Raw genomic sequence first — 20,466 nt, forward strand, 5'->3', positions numbered from 1 at the left:
CATACTTCGCTGCCACAGTGTCGCTCGTATTGCACTACTTCGGGCTGACGCGACCAATCAATCTTTTCGTTAAGCGATCTGCCTTGAGCAGGTCCTTGAGGAAGAGGAATAAATTCAGAGGGGAAAAAAAGAGGGAGGAGCCTCTCGTTTTATGTTTGGTGGGTCTGTGATGACTTCGCGTCCTGCCTTTTGCGGGCCAGCTTGCGCCCATGCTGCCTAGAGATTGCTCTGCTTGGTGTTGAATTTCTTGCGGTTCGGCGGTTCGATATCCGTCACCGCTCACAGTGCTGAAATTTGATTGAGGCTGCGGCGACGACATTTCTCTTCAGCACTTTGCTCCGGCCGTGTGCACAGTGCTGACCTGCCATCAAGCGCGTCGCTGAATTGCTCTCATAGCCTTTACCTAAGTGCTATCTCTGCCATATGAGTGAATTGCATGTATGTACTCATCAGCGTTGCATCACATTCGCACAGTCGAAGAAACCTGCCTAGGTATTTCAACGTCTTCGAGTACACTGCGTTCTGCGTCATAGCTCCGCCAGCCAGTTTGTGGAAATGGCGTCACTAGCGGGGCGCTCGCGCTATGACCTAGCTCCCGAGCGGAGAGATCAGCAGCAGATCTCAGTCGACCGCTGCGCACGGCCCTCGTGATTCGCGTGATGGACATGACCCAACGCAGCAGCAGTAACTCGATCATTTTCACATCGAGAAGCACGGGAGGAAGGCCGAACACCGATGGACAGCGAAGGAGCTTGCTGAAAAGTCACCATAGACGTCGGGTTGACGTAAGAGGTGCGGATGCGTACGTAGAAGCGGAAGAAGTAGCCGGGGACGTGTTCCAGCTCGTCAAGAAAGACGCTTGCGTCGTCTCTGTTCACGAGATGGTTCGGCCGGTAAGCAATGAGTCTAGGATGCCTGATGACACATTCACACTCATAAGACTCTCGTTCTATGTCGCGAGGTGGTGAGGAGCAAACGCGGGCGACGGGTGGCCTCGGAGCGGCTGATGCGCCATTGAGAGACAAGCAACACCATTGGGGTATGCGCAAGATGCGAGGATCGAGATAAGCGAAGGACAGCTTCACCGTGGCAGTGAAGATGCGGGGAGAGGCTCAGCTAAGGTGCGGCAACATGGCCTGGACCGTTGAGCGCCACCAGCCAACCAGCCGGGAATAAAGTCTCGCTTGCGCCACCCGAATTCGCCACCCCATCTCTCTCAACCTCACCCCTCGCCTGCACAGCCCTTGCGACTATTCATGGCGCAATGACGACTGCGACGACGCCCAGCTCCCCCCTCGCCGCTGAGCGCGCTCGAGAACGCAATGTCTTCTCGTGCGCCACCCATCCGACCCTTGCTGCCGCTTGCATTTGCCTGACTGGTTGGCAGTTACTATCCCCAGTCGCTGGACATTGTCGACCTGCGTCCGCGCCTCGAAAGTGCCCCCAAGCGCCTGCCCCCTGAAGGCCATGAACCGCGCCCGTCCAAGGATGCTGCTCTCGTTGCCTTCGCCCAGCTTGGCACCCATCGTCTCGCAGCCTCGCGCGCCTTCATCTCGCTGATCGACAGCCAATCGCAGATCATCCTCGCCGAGGCCACCAAGACCGTGTCTTTGGGCAACACGTCCATCCGTGCCGCAGAAGACCCTCTCTGGCTGGGCAGTGCCATCATCCCCCGCACCTTTGGCGCCTGCGAATGCACCCTGGAAGCCGACCACCTTGTTGTCAATGACCTGCACCAGGACGATCGCTTTCACGGTCGCCCTTTCGTCGGAGCCGCGCCCAATCTTCGATTCTATGCAGGCGTGCCGCTGAGGACCCCCCAAGGCATCCCCATTGGCGTCTATTGCGTCGTCGACGACCAGCCACGTGACGGCCTCGATGACCAGGGCCTGTTTTTCATGCAGGATGTCGCTGCCACCGTTGTCTCGTATCTCAGCGCCGTTCAAGCCTTCGACGCCAATCGCAAGGCAGAGCAGATGATTCGCGGCCTGACCTCGTTTGTCACCGGTGCTGCCGATATCCAGCGTAGCGATGAACTTGACGTTCCGCGAAAGGCCCAGCGACCCTCTGCCCCTTCACCTGCCCACTCCCCCCATCAACATCCTGAGCCTAAGGAAGCTTCTCCAACCACACCACGAGGCACCCAAGATGACCGTGACGATGATGACGACGACGCTGACACTGCTTTGCCGCACGATGACCTTCTTTCGCCTGGGACAAAGCGCATGTTCTCTCGCGCTGCCAACATTATGCGAGAATCTAGCGATCTCAACGGCGTCATCTTCTTTGACGCTTCCGTGGCCAATTCTTCCCCATCAGCAGAGGGCCCGTCCTCACCGTCAACCGAGGAGAGCGACGATGCCTCTGCTCACCACCATGTCGATGAGTCTTCCGGATCAACTGCCTCATCCTATGCCGATTCCCGTCATCCTACCTGTAGGATCCTTGGCTTCGCTGATGCAGGTCGCTCGAGCAGACATGGAGCTGTGGCCCGAAAAGATTATCTGGGCTTGACTGAGGACTCTCTCCGCCGCCTACTCAAACGACACCCTCACGGCAAGATTTTCAACATTGAAAGGCAGTCAACGGACAATATACCAATGAAGCAGACAAGGAAAGGGAGGGCGCGGCGCAGTACGGCTGTAGAAGCCATTGTCGATGTTGCGCACAACGCCCGGAGTGCCGCAATTATACCCCTCTGGGATTACGAGCGACAACGCTGGTTTGCTGGATGCCTTTGCTGGTCTTCGAAACCGAACCGCCAATTGTCGTACGGATCCGACCTGCTCTACCTCCGCGCATTTGGTCACAGCATCATGGCCGAGCTGGGCAGGATAGACTCTATCGCCCTCGACAAAGCGAAGACGTCATTCATCGAATCAATGTCACATGAGCTTCGATCTCCGCTCCACGGCATTCTTGGTGGGGTTGAGTATCTACTGGAAATGCACCTCGATACTTTCCAAACTAGCATCGTCAACTCGATAGCTATGTGCGGTCGAACACTGCTAGACACCGTCCAGAACGTACTCGAATACTCGAAAATCAACGAGTTTACAGGCCCGTATGCAAAGTCTTCGAAGTCTGAAAGCTTAAAACCGGTCCGACCGTCCCACGCCCCGCCAAGCACCGCCCCTTCCGTCAACATCTGCCGTTTAACCGAAGAGACTGTTGAAGCCGTATTTGCCGGACAATCGTACAACATGGCATCACATCCTTCGGCCACCGATGATAATGATTCCTTCCTTTCAAGTGGCCCCAGTCCATCATCGCAGTCCCAGTCAAGGCCAGAGCTATATCCACGAAAAGCGATACGCTTGATACTCGACCTTCCAGTTCGCCCTTGTTGGACTTTCGCGATACAGCCGGCAATTTGGCGGCGGATACTTATGAACGTATTTGGCAATGCACTAAGATTTACGGATGCCGGATTTGTACGGGTATCGTTGGCAGCTCAAGACGTGAACGATCAGGAAAGCGAGATCACCTTGACCATTGTAGATTCTGGTTCCGGAATGTCATCCAATTACATCAAGGACGGCTTGTTCAAGCCCTTTTCCCAGGAGGATCCCTTCTCACCCGGCACCGGCCTGGGAATGAGCATCGTGCAGCGCTTGGTCAACAATTTGGGAGGAGAGGTGTCTGTGGAGAGCAGGGTTGGTGTCGGCACTACAATCAAAATCCACGTGGTCTTATCCAGGCGCGAAGACTCGACGGACAGTATTACCTCCAGGGTTTTCTCTCGGACCAATGGTATGCGCGTTGCTGTCGCGGGACCCATGATCCCCGAAGACGATCCAAACCACGCGCTCGCTTGCCAGAGCGAGTTTCAATTCCACGGCTCCCTGACGGATTCCCTGAAAGCTTGGTTCGGCATCGACGTCGTTCCTTTGGATGACATCAACGCCGACAGCAGCCAAATGATCATGTATCCTTGGCCCAGCTTCAATCTGATGTTCAAGCCGAGGTCTCGAAAAGGTGTATCAATGGTGGTGGCCATGGATGGCATGGAGGCTTCGACATTAAGAGCTGACGAAAGGGTTACAAGCCAATGGATCGACGTGGTCACGCAGCCGTAAGTCATAAAACACGAGGGTACGGATTTAGCTAATTGGATTTCCCTACAGTTGCGGACCATCGAAACTTACAAAAATCTTCGAGCGATATCTGTCTCTCCTCAACTCCAATTCAGAAGCTCCAACCCAGAGGGAAAACAAAAGCTCGCCACTACATGAGACAGCACCGTACGCTCCGATCATCCGCTCACCGTTTTCACGACAACAGGCCCTCGAAGAAGACGCTAGGAGCTCCAAAGAGGGCGCACCTTCTCCTACCCCAGCTCCGGCCGAAAGCCGAATTCCCGAACTAGAACTTCCTCCCACATCAGTATCTACTGAGACAACCAACTCTACTCCCAGTGCTCATACGGTTGCCGAGACAGCTCCATCTCAAACCTCACATCCGCATCAACCCCATACAGATCGGCGCGAATCTCGAGCCAAAGCGGACGAAACAACCACTCCCACTGCTCCACCACGTTCGGGCAACGAAATACTTATCGTCGACGATAATGCCCTCAACCTCCGCCTGCTCTCCGCTTTCTTGAACAAGGCTGGATTCAAGAACCATACATCAGCTGCAAATGGGCTCGAAGCGGTCAATCTGTATAAGAAAGACCCATCGCGTTGGGCAGCCGTGTTGATGGACTTGAGCATGCCGGTTATGGATGGCGTGACAGCGACAAGAGAGATCAGAGCATGGGAGAAAAGGAACGGGATTGGTGACGAGGGTGGAAATGGAAAAGGCGACAAGGCTGACTTGGAAAGGCGAGGTCTAAAGAGGGTATCCACGAATGGGTACGTCGAAGACACGCCACCAAGACGGAGGGGAGGTGATGAGGAATCTGCAAAGAAAGAAAAGGAGCAGGAGCATGCAGGTGAACATCCTGCACCACCTGCTGCTCCTCCACCTGAGTCATCTGGGCCAAGCATCGAAGAGTTGAAGAGGGAGGGGGAGAGCGCCAACGAGCAGGCTGAGGAGAACAGCCTCAGCGAATCAGCACCTCGGCAGCAAGTGCCGTCGCCTTCGACATCGCAGTCAGCAGCAGAAAAGACGTCTCCCACTGAAGACAAGAAACAACCTGAAAAGTCGTCGGTTCCATCATCCTCTTCTTCATCCACGTCAAACAGTCCCCAAGCCGCCGCCGACAGTACGAATAATGGCAAAGAAGCCGTCCATATCATCGTCATCACCGGCCTTGGGAGCGCCGCCGCACGCTACGAGGCAACCAGCGCCGGTGCTGACGTCTTCATGACGAAGCCGATTCAATTCGGCGCATTGATGAAGACGCTGAAGGGCAGGTTCGGGAAGCAGGACGAGGCCGGTAAAGGTACCAAGAGCTGAGAGGTAAGGGCAAAGGTATGTTCGAATGAAGAAGAGTTTTGAGTAGGAGAACAGAGCTGGGCTCTGGTTTCTTTTTAGGTTTCCATTCTCGACTATTCATGAGACGGGGGGTTCTCAAGCGGGATTTGAGCGTGGCGTCCTGGCGTTGGGTTCGGTCGAGTTGGAGAACACTCGGGTGAGATCTTGCAATGGGAGGAGACGAATGTTTTCAGTGGCTCAATGTTCAGGAGAGCGACGGATGGGGAATGTGGGCTTTCATCTAACTCCGCGGGTCATTTCATTTTAGGCGTTTATGGAACATGTGTGAGGGGTGAACAAATAGGGCAATAAATGCAGACATGTTAGCTGTCGCTTATGTGAAAGTAGAAGAAAACGGAAGAAGTGTAGGGCAAAAGCAACGAATATATGATAACTTTTGTTTTCTCTCAACTTTCTCCGTCAATTGCTTTCGTACCTTACTGGGCAGCCATATGAAACTGTTACTTCGATCGGTCAGGTACCTACTCTCCTCTAAATACGGAATCAGGCTAACGTAAGACAATTATATTCGGAATTGACTTTGTCTTTTGCTCATGTGAAAAGAAAAACACGTGTGGGTAGCTGAAGCTATCGTCTGGATGTAAATGTCGAATTAATAATTACACATTCACGTCCGGACGATAGCTTCAGCTACCCACACATGTTCTTTTCTTCTTCTTTTTTTTAAGAAAGAGCTGTGGTATAGCTGGTCGTATTCTCAGTACTACATTTCTGAGAAAATTATACATTATGTGTGGACTTGAAGCTAACGTCCGGACGCAAATGTAAATTTTAAAATTGTACAAATACGTCCGGACGTTAGCTTCAAGTCCACCCTTAACGTATAATTTTTCAAGCTGGCTCTGTATGTTCAAATTTCTAACGCAGCTTTGCTACAGTGTCTCGAGAAGTAATAATTTGTTGTGAAGGGCCCAGCCCCAAAATCTAGGGAACCTCATCACCACCAAGACCGAAGCAGGGTATCTCAAAGACATCGCCGCAAAACACGCTGAGGATAGCCTCGCTTCCGAAACGCCGGAACCGCCCGAGACACCAAAGAACCCAACGCCGGCCACCTTTGCCGACCCGCAGTGGCAGACAAAGGTTCGTAGGATTGCGTTGCAACACGTCACGAACGATACCCACGCGGCGGAGCCCCGGGGAGCTACGGCAGAAGTGTAATCAGCAGCCTTCGCTAGGAATATCATGGTCTTCAAGATAGCATCAAGCCGAATAAGAACGTAAAACCGTCGCTAAAATGCAGGATCATAGATGGACTCATGACGATATCATCATAATGGACGTATTCTTCACAACGCACCGCTGGAACACTGACGGGAAAAATTCAAAATATACGATTGCCAAGGCCGTTGCCGGGCTTCTTGGTCTGTTCCACTATCTACTCTCCCTTTCCCTTGTGCAAATCCGCCATCCCCTCCACCCAAATCTCTCCAGCGAACTCGACCACCCATTTCACATGTCTCCATATCAATTTACGAAATGACTTTCAAGATGACGGCCTGCGTGACAGTGATGGTATCGTAGTGATCTGACAGCGTGTCCAGCTTCCAGTCCTCCTTCCCAACGGCAATGTAGAACTGCTTGATACCCTCAAGGATGAGTTCGGCCACCTTGACGAGAGTACAAACGGACGCTTTACGCGCGAACCCAGGAAATGTGGCCTTTGAAATAACAAATGTATGAGTTGTCGTTCGATGGGTTCAGTGCTAGGCAAGTCACTGTGTCCGTGTGCCCTTTGAAGTAGCGAATGTACGAGTTATCGTGCGTTGAGAGGTAGCGGATGCCGTCGTCGACTTTTGTGCTTGCGTAGATGATACTTTGCGCGTGATGTGTGAAGCGGGCGAGGTGCACGCCGTACTTTTGGCTTTTTAGCTCTTTTGCGTGCTTGCCTTCCTTGCAGTTGTATATCTGAAGGGTGTCGTCGTGTGCTTCAAGATGTATGTGCTGGGCACGGAACCCTGCGACAATTTCACCGACCTTTTGAGTTTGCACAGCTCCGGAGTTTGTCGGAGTTGCGCCAGCGGCCACAGTGAGTAGTGGAGACGGAGGTGGCGTTCAACGCATCGCGTGGCAGGCCGCTGGAATCCAGCGGATTAACATGGTGTTGTCCTTCATTCATAGAAAACGAGACCCAGCCCGCCCGAATCGTCAAAGTCAAGCGAAGTCACCGACGTTTCTTTGTTCTCAGCGCGAAAGCAGCGCAAAAATAATGGGCGCTTCGCCACTCCTTTGGGTTTGCGGAGCTCCGGAGTTTGTGGGGGTTGTTCAAGCACACATGGTGAGTAGTGGGGAGGGAGATGACGTTCAGCGCATTACGCAGCTGGCATCTCGTGGACATGATGGTTGTCAGAGCGCATGAATATCTGCGTTGATCGTGTCAGCATTTGTTCGCGCGGTTGATAGGAGGCATCCAAACAGCGATGACTTTGTTGGCGGAGAGTGGGCACTGGAGGATCTAGACGCGTCTTACATGTTTGTCAAGATTGTGCTTCATGGTGCGCGCAGATAGGAGGATGTAGGTTCTTTGCTGTTTTACACACACGCATGGCGATGACGCAAAGGAAAGGTTCAGAAGGGGTGTGTGTGGAGGGCGAGGAGCTGGGCTGCAAAAAGAATTTGCGTTGTAAGTTGGTGGAAAGGCGCAGAAGGCAGCACGTGTCAAAAGGGCAAGCAGCTCGCCCGCGTTAGCGCGCCAGCTTTGGCGTGACAGCCGGGCGGCGCGGCGCTAAACCAGCCTGCTTGTGGGCCCATCCGCTGGGCATGGCCTACCTACTGCAGCCTAGCCTCTTTGCGCGCTACATGCCGGCAACCTCTCTTCTCTTTCCTGACCACAACCATCTTCCGAAACTCATGACTGACAGTGCCTCCTGAACGCGGTTTGAGTCTCCCTTTGGCGACAAACGGAGCGCACGAGGTGCGTCAATCCAAGCTCCCGCCTGGGCTGTTGGACACGCCAAAAGCAGTGACTGATCCTGATATAACTACTCTAGATCTTCCGGGTGCCTGGGTTCCAAATTCTCGCCTGGTCCTACGCCAGAATCAATAGCTACCTCTAGGCGGAGCCTGGCTTGTCAGGGCGCTTGTGTCCATCAATTTCACAACTGCCAGCCACATCCGCCCATCCACGACCATTCTACACGATATAACGCCCTCATCGCATCGGTCTGATCTTCAGGGTCGCCTATGACCATCAACATCAACAACCTTCAACGACCAACCTCTAATCAACTGGCAAATGGCAACGCCACCCCCACCCCACGAGTATTCCAGGCGTGTGACCCTTCGCCAATCCCACACTCAGGCAAGTATGCACGCTATGTATCTCCAGTACGTGCCACAGTCCTTCAGGCACTAGATGAAAGGCAAATTCGCTAACGACTAGGTACCGAGCTAGACAAGTCATGAAGAGAAAGCCCAAGACGCTGTCCACCTAGCTCACTGCATTGAACCACCTTCCTACCTCCCGTTTGTTCCCGAAGGCATGGGTGCCCGAAGCACAAACTCTCTCTCTGGACGACCTCGAGCCTTGCCAGCTACGCGAATATGGAGACGTTACCCAGCACAATCTTCCAGTGTCTCCATGGACCTGTTTTGCGACACGTGTACCCGAATCAGATTCAAGGTAGTAAGACATCTGACACTGACACAAGGCTCTTGCTAACCCAACTCCGGAAAGTACCGATCATGTACAGGTTCCAAACCCCCGGCAGCGGGCAACCTCCTACTAGCAACGATAGGCGTCTACTTCGACCCTGACAACTGGGTTTATCCTTCGACACAGCCTTGAAATTCCGGCTCCTGGAGTCTTTATCGGCTTCATCGCTGCCTTCAGCCAAAGGCTCAACGTCTTCCGATGCCGGCATTGTTGATACTGCCACTTCTGCCTTCATCCTGCGGTGGCCATTGGCCGAATATTTACAAAGTGCTAGCTTGAGGACCTAGATCACAGGCAACGGGGAAGGGCCTGAAGGAAAAGAAAAGGCGCCTATCCAGTACGAGCAGACTATGCAGGTTACGAAGGAGATCAAGGCCCACAAATACTTGGAGTGCTCCACGCAATGAAGAATGAGAGCCCTAACAAGAAGGACATCATCACCTTCAACATCTCCGGCGCCGTCAAGGGTTCTAGTTGTTCCAGTGCCCCACCACTGGATACCTGTGTAAGATGGAGTATACCTCTTGCTGTTAAGAGGATTCTGGGGACCTCTGCTCATCGTATGGGCCTTTATTACACCAGCTGGTCTGGCCGTGTCGTCAACAAGTACGACTCCGATATATGGGCTAAGACACTGTCAGTGTATAAATACTCAACTCCCCAGAAGGACACCGCGATCGGGTAAGCTCACCTCCTCCGCATCGCCTTGTCGGAAAATCTTATGTTTGACTTTACCAGCCAAATGGAGCAAATCATCGTCGCCCTGCAAGTTGGCTTATCTGAGACGACCTCCTACCTCCACAGAGGCACCCTCTGCGAACGAGCCCCATCCTCCGCAGGGACCGACCCCGATAGTCTGGGGAAAGAGACCCAGGAAAACGTGATGTCACTTCCTGATATGGATCCCGGCATATTCGAGACCTTTGTCATCGACTACATGTACACAGGCAAGATTCAGAAACAGCCGGACTGGCTGCTGGAGGGCTATATATTCGCTGTTGACTATCGCGTCCTCGGTCTCCGCGACCATATCGTCTGCGATTTCTATTGGGCCTACGTCTGGGGAGATGAAGTCGAGCTACCGGCATATCAACTTGTGTCTCGCGCGTTCAAGGCTTTGTCTCCTGAACGTATGTTGTAGGTGGGAACGGTGTTCACTGTTCTTGACTCTCAGATGGTCAAGGTATCCGCCAAAGGCGGCATCTCCGACATCTGGGCTAAGACAGCTCGCCAGAACGACACAGGTGGCAACGGTGTTCACTGTTCTTGACTCTCAGATGGTCAAGGTGTCCGCCAAAGGCGGCATCTACAACGCTGCATTCTCACCTACCTTTGGCAATGGCGAGGGTGCTCCGGATGCTGCAGACCACGCCCACGGCATCACCATCAAGCTGCAGAAGGAACTGGGCCCGGGCTTCACGAGCGGCCACGTGTACCAGTTGGAGTACACGCCTGACTGGTATCAAGACCCAACGTCTAGTGGCTGTCTGCCGACTTCTCCGCCGTCGATGGAAACCCGTTCACCAACGTTGTCCACCTGGCCGAAGTTCTCGTCAACGGCCGTCTACTTAACTCGTCTGCCTGCCACTCAGTCACCAATGGTGCCAATTCTGCACTCCTCTGCACTCCAAGTGGTCTGCCAACCTTTCCGTCGTCGATGGAAACCCGTTCACCAATGTTTTCCGCCTTGCCAAATTCTCCTTTACGGCCATGAACTCCGCGATTGCATTGTTCTTTTCCATCGTCTGCAGTCATTGGAGAGTTTTGCCGTACTCTCAGCGAACGAAACACGTCCACCGATGAACACCAAGCCCAAGCGCTGTCACCCGATCGAACGCTTCCTCCATAAGTAGAGGTTATAATTAGAGATGTAATTGGCCAGGATTACCCGATTGAGATGTTTGAGGAATCGTGAGAGTTTCCTCAGGAGGACTGGAAGTTGGACAGGATTTCAAGGAAAGATAAGCAAAAGCGAAATTCAGTGGACACAGAAATTTGAAAACTGCAGCGTAATTACCGAGTACAGTTAGCCTTGCACATTTTGATCTACAATATTGCATTCTTGTATAACTTTTGAGTCAAATCTACATTCCATTGTTTCCTTTGCATACCATAATGTGCTCACATACCATCCAAAGATTATTTCCACCACCTACCACTCAGTCCATCTGCTTCACTGTCCCATCAATTTCCGAAAGTCCGGCGTTCCAAAGCCGGTGACGGCATCCCACCCCTCTGTTGCAGGGAAACCATCAGTGCCACACCCAACGGCCCGTCCCCTCGTCACGTCGGTGTACACTCGCCAGCCCCTCGAATACAGCCAAGGGTTCAAGAAGCCGAGGGCAGGCCTAGGGCTTGTCCCGTTTGTCCCGTTGAGCCGCGCATCGTTTACCAAGCCCAAGATGCCCGCATGTAGCGCTGCGGCCTGCCCCGTGCCCGAAATGGGGTGCTCGGTGCCATTCCAGACGAAGACGTGGTTTGCACCGTGGGTGGCAACGTCCGGATAGCCGCGGCCAGCTTGAACGGGAAATGAGGTTAGTCAAGTTACCTTGTCGGCGTGAGGGGATAGGGTTTACTCACTCTTGTTGTACATGCCTTCATGCGCGCGGCCAAGACCATTGACGTACATGTTCACGGCATTGTTCTGGTAGGTCGGGCGTCTGAAGTAGTCGCTAAATCCACCGCCGCTCGCGAAACCCGCCGTATCATTCACGCTGGGGTTGGGCGCACGGTACGCGGCAGCTTCAGGGGAGAACTGGTGCGTCGCGCCGACGGCCGTAACCCACGGACAAGTGGCAGGGAACACAGGTATGAACTTTCTCTTGCTCCTGCCGTCGTTGCTGATGCACGTTTCGTTGATGCCGACGCCGAAATCGCCGCTGGGGACGAGCACCGTGACGCCGCGCGCGCCCAGCTGCGCGAACATGGTGCATACCCTCCTCGCATAAGACTCGGGTACCGTCTGCTCGTTGTCATAGTAGCCCGAAGCGATGACCTGTGGCAAGGTATCCCGTCTCAGGACGTAGTTGAGCCATTCGACGTACGGCTCGTTCGTGTTGATGGGCGTCCCTTCGTCTGGTTGAAAGTCAGAAGGACTGCCACCAACCGACCACGAATCGATCCCGATGGGCCCCGCCATGCCGGCAATGGCCTGAATATCCTGATTTGCTCCGATCGAGTCGTGTCTTTCGAGTTGGGTGGCGTTCAACGGGCCGTCTTGCACAGGGCCGCCGTTGACAGACGTCTGTGTGAAGTTGTCGGCATCTTCAACGGCATCCGGACGGTACTTGGCGAGAAACTGTCTGGCGTCTGGTCGGATGGGCACGTTGCCCAGGTAGTTCACGAAGCCGATCCTGCTTTTGCCGGAGATTGCTGTATAGTTATCGGCGTTGTATAGGTACTGTAAGCACTCGGGCGTCACAAGGCTGGCGTTGCACGATCGGGAGATGCCTTCCTGGCGTAAGCGAGCGCGCTGGGCATCGTTGTCGTTATTGGGCTGCTGAGGAGTCCTAGTGGGGCCTTGCCGAGTAGTGCTACTGGAGCTTTGCCGAGTGGTGCCAGGGCGTTCAGGACCATTGGTAGGCCTCTGAGGACCGCTAGTAGGTCTCTGACCACCACTAGTAGGCCTCTCGGGACCACTTGTAGGCCTTTGAACGCTACTACTAGGCCTTTGAGGGCTACTGCTGGGCCTCTGAGGGCTAGTGCTACTGCTAGCGCGCACGGCATCGATGTTCGGGCGAAACAGAGGGGAACTTGAAGTAGGGCTAGGCCGAGTAGGCGCGGAGCCCGAGCCGGATGGAGCAGAACCAGGGCCACGGCGAGTAGACAGAGGATCGGGACCAGGCTGAGGAGATACAGAACTAGACGCAGGAGGCCGTGTGCCAGGGCCACGGCGGGTTGTAAAATCGGGACTAGGCTCAGAAGACGAGGATCTGGACTCAGAAGGCCTAGTACCAGGGCCACGGAAAGTAGAAAAACCGGGACTAGGCTGAGAAGACGAAGAACTGGAGTCAGGTGGCCTGGTACCGGGGCCACGGAAGGTAGAAAATCCGGGACCAGATTGAGAAGATGCAGGACCAGGACCAGGTCGGGGAGACACAGAACCGGGACCAGGTTGTGGAGATGTAGATCCGGTACTAGGCCGAGAAGCTCCAACGCTGGGGCCAGCCTGGCGAGAAGTAGGGCTTGAGCTAGATGGGGAAGCAGTGGAAGAACTAAAGGTGGCTCCAAGGGGCCTAGGGTTGGGGGTAAGTCGAGTGGAAGAAGGGCTGGGACTTCTACCGGGAGGGCCAATCTGACGGGCACCAATACGAGCGGGCTCAGCCTTGCCACCCGTCCGCATGAATAAAGTCGTTGGCTGAATCGCATCAATGTGCTCGTGTAGATGCCGCGGAAGAGACCACTGATGTGTGCGCACAAGCTGGCTTCCATCATGATGCTCATAGACGCTGTATTTCGTGTCCAGCAACCTCTCAATAGCCGAAACGGGCATTTTCACGTCAATCCAGTCCCGTGCTGGGCTATACCTTAATCCCGCGACGTCAACACCGTTGTCGGCGAGCCATTCGTGCACAAGCTCGAGAGCCTCGTCAGACGGCTTAACCAGCTCATTTACATCTTCGGCGCTCAAATGTTGTCCGTAGCGATGGTGATCGGGATCGGACACTGTCAAAGTAGTCAGTATTGGCAGTCATGAGACGTAAAGGGAAATATGCCTTCAACCAAGTGTCGCTCGAGCTCATCAAATTGACTCTGTCTCAGACCAATATGCAAATGGAGAGAGTGGTCCTCAGGAGCACTGCCCCTTTTGGTCCACTCCTCTGGTACGTTGTGAGTTTCCTTGACGGCGTAGGGAGAGCGAGAACGGAGCGGTGTTGCCAGAACACCATGGGCCGCAGCGGCCAGAGAAAGCACAGTTGTAATACAAACCATCTCTCGTATCTCTCTGGAGAGGATGGGGTAAGTGTTGTTGTTCTGGGTAGAGGAAATGAGGAGTTATTTATCGTGGTGTGGACAGGGTGATGTCACGGCTATCGCGGAACCATAATGCGTCAACGAGCCACGCAGACAAAATTAGTGAGAAATGCGGGCCACGTTCCATACACTAGTAGATACACCTAAATAGAGCCTGGAGCCCGGAAGAGTCAGCTCTTTAGCGATTCTTTTTGGCGACCATTGTGTCTCATTGGTGTTCCGTGTACTACTCACGTTACACAGGCGTGGAATCCGAATCAAACTACTTTTCCACGACTGTTGGTTTCAGAGAACCATTGCCAGGAGCGGTCATCATCCAGGGTTTGCAATCGCAATCCACCAGTAGACATTCTTCTCTGTTCGGACGTCAGTCCTATACTTGCCATTTAGAGTTATTCGCGATGTAGGAAATATTCCCTTTCCTGTCTTTGGCCCGTTTGCGGAAGTGCCGGCAATGGATGATTGATTGATTGGTTGTAGTTCAATCTGGTTAAGCCCCAGTGACTTTGGCATGCGGGGTAGTCATACGAGACTTCAGTCTGGATGCTGAAGTCGTGAGAATGTGAAAATGTAACTATGAACTAGCCTCCAATGAGGATTCCCGTTGCACAGAGACCGGCTCTGGAGAGTCTTCAATCGTGGATGAAAACGCGTGTTCTGTGACGCTTTTCTCGCTTTCGTTGGTAGACAACTCCTACCTATTGCAGTTAGCCTGCTGCAAACGTGACGCAAGTGGCAAGGATCCCTTGCTCAGGGCTCAAAAATGCATCAAGGGGCAGGCCGGGAAAGCAACATTCCTTCCAAGACTTTGCCACGCACGACCCAACAGCCTTATGCTTCTCGTGATTTCAGCCTTATTGTAGCTCACTCAAGCTTCTTCTCCAGAGCATCCTCAAGGTAGTAACAGTTGTTCTCATAATCCTTGTGCAAATCTTCTCCTATGGTATGGGCATTGAGCGTTGGGTGGGATCGAGACTGTGGCGCGGAATCTTCACTGAGAGAGGGGCCTGGTTCTAGAATCCCTTCAAGTTACCATCAGTGACGTAGAATATGACGAGGTCGGCCGCTGCTCACCGGGAATTGGAGTATTGCTTAGTAGGGAAAAGGATCGTCGCCCCTGCTCAAGGTCCACTATTACCCCTTCGGAGACTAGCTCTCCTTCTTTGAGTAGCCTTGCGAGCTTTTCTTGACGTCCAGTGTCTGTCACAAAGCCGCGAAACTCGCAATGTTGATACAGACAGAAGCAAGCGGTTGATGTGACGCTGCAGAACACTGTTGCGCTGCTGCTTTGATTGCTCGCAACAAGATTGTGCAGTATGTGCTGGAGCCGCGCGAGGATGCCGCTCGAGTTTCTCGTGAGAGGGATCGGCGCAAGGGCGGCGGGCAGGGATGTCTTGTCGGACGCCACGTGGTGTGGGTTTGGGTCAGCGTGGACGTGAGCGCAAGGCGCGGTCGCTCGCGGGTTCAACGTTGTCGCAGTCGTGCGTGTTCCAGACGTGTAGATGAAACGTCGGAGCGGCAATGTGAAGTCTCGGCCGCGCTGGTCAACGCCGTGCGCGATGCGCCGCGATTGTTGCTCGGATCTTCAAGTTGTCGCAGCGGGGACTCAAGTCGCAGCGCAGAGTGCCGAAAGAATATCTCAATCTGCACAGCGAGCGTAGCTGCGCGCCATGGTCCACTTCACCGTGCGACGCGGAGACATGGCGTTGACTTCCGTAAGCCACCGAAGAGCGGCGTCGGCATGCCCGAAGAGCTCAAGAGCGCAGCGACCGCTAGCCGCATGTCAGAGGCAACGATGTATTCCGCGAGAGATGTCTTCGTGAGTCATTGGCCCTTGCTGGGGCTGAAATGACCGCGACATCAGGCGTAGAAAGCCACGACAATTATTAGGACCCCAAGGACCACCACCACGACCGCTACGCGTACAACAGGATGGGGCGCTGACAGCATCGTATGGCCTCACCAGAACAATGTCAGTACCAGAGCAAGGTCACGACAAGAAAAGCAGCAGGTGAAAATTCAGCTCAATTTCAAATATCTAGAACTTGTATTTATATGTCGCCTCGGCAACTGGCCGCTCTTTGAAATAACAAAGAGAGTCTTAGTTCAAGGCATTTGTTCTCGGCGCTTTTCACCACAGTCGGTTCCGCCCCGAAGGGTGAAACCAGACCAGGTGAATGCCGCACTGAAACTCCATACAGGTACCGACTTACCTCTAAGAGAGATGGTACCCTGGAGCCCAGATGTAGGCCACGCCGCCGCTCAAAGAAGAAAAGAAGAAGAGGAGTCGAGGGAGCAGAAGATGGGTTTATATAGGCGAGTGATCGAACCCGCTGCAGCTGCCGGCTCTCGCGTGTCGGCATGGAAACCGCCCTGTGCTAAACCTAATTTGGAGGATGAGGATCAAGTCGCAGCAGTTAAGCGGCCGCTGTGTGCAGAATTGGCTGCGCGTGATTCTATCCGCTTCTGCCTGATGCTGTCTGCTCGGATAGGCAGGTGCAGCTCAGCTCCATCTGCCAAGCTCTGGGAAGCGGCAGCATCAGTACCGCTATGCACAAAGATGTGTCTGATGTGAAGATGGCCTCACTGGAGAAAGAAGCTCAAGGACGCGCCCCAAGTGGCATACGAGTCGCTTAGGGTTGCTCGATTTTGCCTGCCACTCTCCTTCGTCGCCTCGTTAGGCTCGTCAATTGAAGCGGGTGACAGTGAAACAAATGCGACCCAAATCACTCCTAAGATGGGGTATTCTTTTGCTGTCCTGACTGTCGGCGGTCTAGCTTAGAAGTGTGTTCTCATGGGACGCTCGCTATGATCGAAGGACGTAACAGCATATTGCGAAGAGAACCAATGAGGGCATTCCCAATTTTTCACGTCAGACGGTACTTCAGCGTGCTTTCTGCCGTGAACCTCTGAATTCTTTAGATGGTCATCGAGCACTCCAAGAAGCAGAGGACAAGATTCTTCATGGAGAGCGAGGCAATGAGCTCCCACGATTCTGCTCTAAATACTCTCATTGGCGACAAGATTCTAGAAATAGAAGACAAGATAGACGTCTTTTCCCCTTAACGTGCCGATGCAGCGCAGATCTTGCGTTATCATGCTTGACGGTCCCATTTCGATGGTCGACAAGCTCCACCACCAGCGATAGTTCCCGATCATCAGGCCGCACGCCACGACGCATCTGCAAGGATCAGCCACCCGCCCCCAATCCCACCAAACCCCGCTCTAGCTCACGTGTCCCAGTCAGCACTACTATATAATGCCTTTGACTCTCGCCCCCAAGCTCGCAGAATATACAAACCACACACTCGGCTGGCCCTTCAACTGGCCCGACTTTCCAAAGCGCACAACCAACCCAAGGCACACCTCAATCACCACCACCAAAGCCCCCTCCCTATCCACAAACGAGGGAGAGAATCGCACATCCATACAAAAAATGGCAGAACCCTCGCAGCAGACCGGGCGCCGCATCCCCCTCCACCCCAGCACCGCGCTTACCCTCACCGACCTAACCAACACGGCCCCTTTCCACCGCAGCACGCCGCATCCCATGGTCCTCGGCGAAGGCCCCATCTACCGCGCCAGCGACAGCACGCTGCACTGGTTCTCGTGCCTGCCGGACCCGTCCACGACGCCGCCCACGCCGCCGAGCCTGCACGTCTTGCGCGTCGATCCGGAGACGGGGTTGGCCGCGGCTACCGGAGAAGAAGCTGCTGCGCGCGTAGTGCCGCTCGAAGAGTCCGTGACGGTCGCTGCGTTTCGCGCGGGGAAGCCGGGCAGTTACGTTTGTGCGTATTATGCGGGCATCGCGTGGATGGATGAGGAGACGGGGCGGTTGGAGGTGGTGAAGGAGATTGTGCCGCAGAGCGAGCGTGGAGAGAGAAGGATGAATGATGGGGGTGTGGATGCGAGGGGCAGGTTTTGGGTGGTTGAGATTGATTGGGCGGCGATGGCGAGGTACGCGGCGATGAGGAAGAAGAAGGAAAGCAGCGGCGACGGCGGTTTGTCGGAGGAGGAGACGGGCGCAGAGGAGGAGCCAAAGGCAAGGCTGTGGCGGTTCGACCCCGATGGATCGTTGCACGAGATCCTGAGTGGAGGGTTGGCTGGTGGAAATGGGCTGGCGTGGAGCCCGGATAACAAGGTCATGTATGTGAACGATTCGCCTCGGGGGCTGGTGTACGCCTTCGATTTTGATCTCGAGAGCGGAAACATTGCGAATAAGCGGGTCTTGGTGGATAGGAGTAGCAGCTATGGAGACCCGGACGGGATGGTGGTGGATACAGAGGGAAACTTGTGGATGGCCGGATTGGCCTCGGATCGCGTCATGGTGTTCTCGCCGCAGGGAGAGCATCTAAGGGACATACTGCTTCCAGCCAGGAACCCGTCGTGCACGGCGTGGGGAGGAAAGGACTTTGACATCTTATACATGGCAACGGGGAAGGACTGGGCAAATGAGTCGGACGACAAGGATGGGGGCGGACATATGTATATGTTCAAACCTGGTGGAGGCGTGAAGGGGTTTGCAAAGCACGTCTTTGCTGGCTGAGAGTTCCCGGATTGGAAAAGACCAGTTCTGCAAGATATTCGCGTTGAAGTTTACGCAGAGAGCTCACTGCGATATACGTCCAATTAGCAAGGGAGTAGTGGCTGAATTAGAAGATGTAGTTTGCGTTCAAATCATGTGATTGCAAGCTGAACGATGAAGATTGCTCACGGATCTCATGATCCAAATGTAGATGGCTTCATTATAACAGCAGAATCTTCGTCGATCAGTTCAACCTCTTCAACCCTTCAACCATAAAAGTAATGGTGTCTCTTCCCTGTTGAATGACACCATCCATGGCCAAGAATGGATGCGGCATGCCCTTCATGATATGAAGCTCTGCCTCCACACCAGCCTTCCTTAGCTTTTCCGCAAACTGGATGCCCTCGTCTCTCAGCACATCAAGCTCGCCAACAGTGACAATTGCCGGTGGGAGCTTGCTCCAATCACCCTCCCACAGCAGTGGCGAAGACTCGGGATGTGCCCAGTCCTCCTTGTTCGGCAGGTAGTGGTACCTGTACCAGAGCATCTTCGCCGCGGGCAGGGCTGGAGTATATTCGAGTTCCTTCCAGGAGGTACTGTTCGTGGTGTCGGCAGTGTTGTCTGTGACCGGCACGCAAAGGAATTGGGCGAGCAAAGGTGGCGATCCGCCTCTTGCAACAGCCCTCTGGGACATGATGGCCGCCAGATTTCCACCAGCAGACGAGCCTGCGACGACCTGCTTCTTGAGGTTGAGGTTCAGCAGCTCCTTGCCCTCATTTTGTATCCATAGCAATGTCTCCCAGCTATCATGCACCGCAGCAGGATAAGGATGTTCAGGACCGAGCCTGTGTCACCGCATTAGCGCATTCCACAGACCTCTTAGCACAACATGCAGCACTCGAAGTATCGTACCTATAATCAGGGCTCACAACCACCCATCGTGCCCTATTGCACAAATTGGCCGAAACCGTGTTCTCGGTATCAATGTTGCCCAGCACCCAACCGCCGCCGTGGTACCACACAGCAATGGGCCAGCCCTCGGCAGGAGCCTCGCCTTCGGGCGTGAATGTCCGCACCTTGACCTCCGGGCCCTCCGTCTCCCGCCGCTTGATGCTGTAGTCCTGAATCTTGCCGACAGGAGGGGGAACGCCGCCACCGGGAATCAGCACGCCCGAGGTGCGCGAGGCGGCGACGGGTTGCAGGTGCACCTGCTGCTTGTCGAAGATGTGGGCATTGTAAAAGTCGCGGTAGACGGGGTCGAGGCGCGGTTCGATGTCCGGGTGCAGAGGGTAGGGGGGTTGTGTCCGCGCCGGGTCGAACTTGAGAGTAGTAGCTTCTGACGACATGTTGGTGAGCTTCTTTTCGGGTTCTTGGGTATCTGGAGGGAAGAATTGAAGGAGGAGACTCACGAGCTGCGGGCGCCGGTTTCGCTGGGTCTTTCTATGGGACGGTCGACTAGTCGACCGGCGGGCGGGGGGGTCACGTCGCGTTGGCGGCCATCATGTCGTGTCGTGTTGGAGCCCCGCCGTGGCAGATACGGCTACAATACCGACCGGCGGTGCTGGCGGGGGTTCGAGCTTCCCCGATGCTGCGTGGGGGCACGTCGTGGGGGTGTTCACAGGCGCGTGGGATGAAAGTGCTGGCCGGCTGAGCGGAGGCGGAGTGGTTGGGGTCTGGCCAGGAAATGCGTCGTGGGAAAGAAGCGGGGGGCGCTCGGCACCGCTTGTCTCGGTCGGCTGGCGTCGCCAATCGCCCGAGATGGCCCTGGCGGATCGACATCGCAATCGGCATAGCCTGCGATAGAACCCACGGCTCAGTTCTAACGTCGCCGATACTGCAGCTGCAGCTAATGCCGTCGTTCTCCGTGCCC

General features: G+C 54.5%; 5 protein-coding genes across 5 annotated transcripts; 3 read left to right on the top strand and 2 right to left on the bottom strand.

Annotated features, from left to right (window-relative positions):
• Positions 1 to 1,264: 1,264 nt before the first annotated feature.
• LTHEOB_8215 (Sensor histidine kinase response) lies at positions 1,265 to 5,403 on the top strand (the record flags this gene model as incomplete). Its single annotated transcript, XM_035517668.1, has 3 exons — positions 1,265 to 1,332; positions 1,388 to 4,075; positions 4,128 to 5,403. The coding sequence occupies 3 exons, from the start codon at positions 1,265 to 1,267 to the stop codon at positions 5,401 to 5,403; spliced, it is 4,032 nt and encodes a 1,343-aa protein (XP_035370335.1).
• Positions 5,404 to 9,500: 4,097 nt separating this feature from the next.
• On the top strand, positions 9,501 to 10,811 carry LTHEOB_8216 (BYS1 domain protein; the record flags this gene model as incomplete). Its single annotated transcript, XM_035517669.1, has 4 exons — positions 9,501 to 9,778; positions 9,836 to 10,234; positions 10,332 to 10,527; positions 10,578 to 10,811. The coding sequence occupies 4 exons, from the start codon at positions 9,501 to 9,503 to the stop codon at positions 10,809 to 10,811; spliced, it is 1,107 nt and encodes a 368-aa protein (XP_035370336.1).
• A 459-nt stretch (positions 10,812 to 11,270) lies between these two features.
• On the bottom strand, positions 11,271 to 14,029 carry LTHEOB_8217 (Peptidase S8/S53 subtilisin/kexin/sedolisin; the record flags this gene model as incomplete). The annotated part of the gene is made up of 4 exons (XM_035517670.1): positions 11,271 to 11,614; positions 11,678 to 13,029; positions 13,624 to 13,762; positions 13,849 to 14,029. 4 exons carry the CDS (start codon positions 14,027 to 14,029, stop codon positions 11,271 to 11,273), a joined length of 2,016 nt encoding a protein of 671 aa, XP_035370337.1.
• A 3,478-nt stretch (positions 14,030 to 17,507) lies between these two features.
• LTHEOB_8218 (Regucalcin) lies at positions 17,508 to 18,617 on the top strand (the record flags this gene model as incomplete). Its single annotated transcript, XM_035517671.1, has 1 exon — positions 17,508 to 18,617. One exon carries the CDS (start codon positions 17,508 to 17,510, stop codon positions 18,615 to 18,617), a length of 1,110 nt encoding a protein of 369 aa, XP_035370338.1.
• A 223-nt stretch (positions 18,618 to 18,840) lies between these two features.
• On the bottom strand, positions 18,841 to 19,942 carry LTHEOB_8219 (Lipase 2; the record flags this gene model as incomplete). Its single annotated transcript, XM_035517672.1, has 2 exons — positions 18,841 to 19,441; positions 19,509 to 19,942. 2 exons carry the CDS (start codon positions 19,940 to 19,942, stop codon positions 18,841 to 18,843), a joined length of 1,035 nt encoding a protein of 344 aa, XP_035370339.1.
• Between the last annotated feature and the right edge of the window lie 524 nt (positions 19,943 to 20,466).

Source organism: Lasiodiplodia theobromae, assembly GCF_012971845.1.
Source record: "Lasiodiplodia theobromae strain AM2As chromosome Unknown scaffold_26, whole genome shotgun sequence".
In the NCBI taxonomy this organism is placed as follows: domain Eukaryota; kingdom Fungi; phylum Ascomycota; class Dothideomycetes; order Botryosphaeriales; family Botryosphaeriaceae; genus Lasiodiplodia; species Lasiodiplodia theobromae.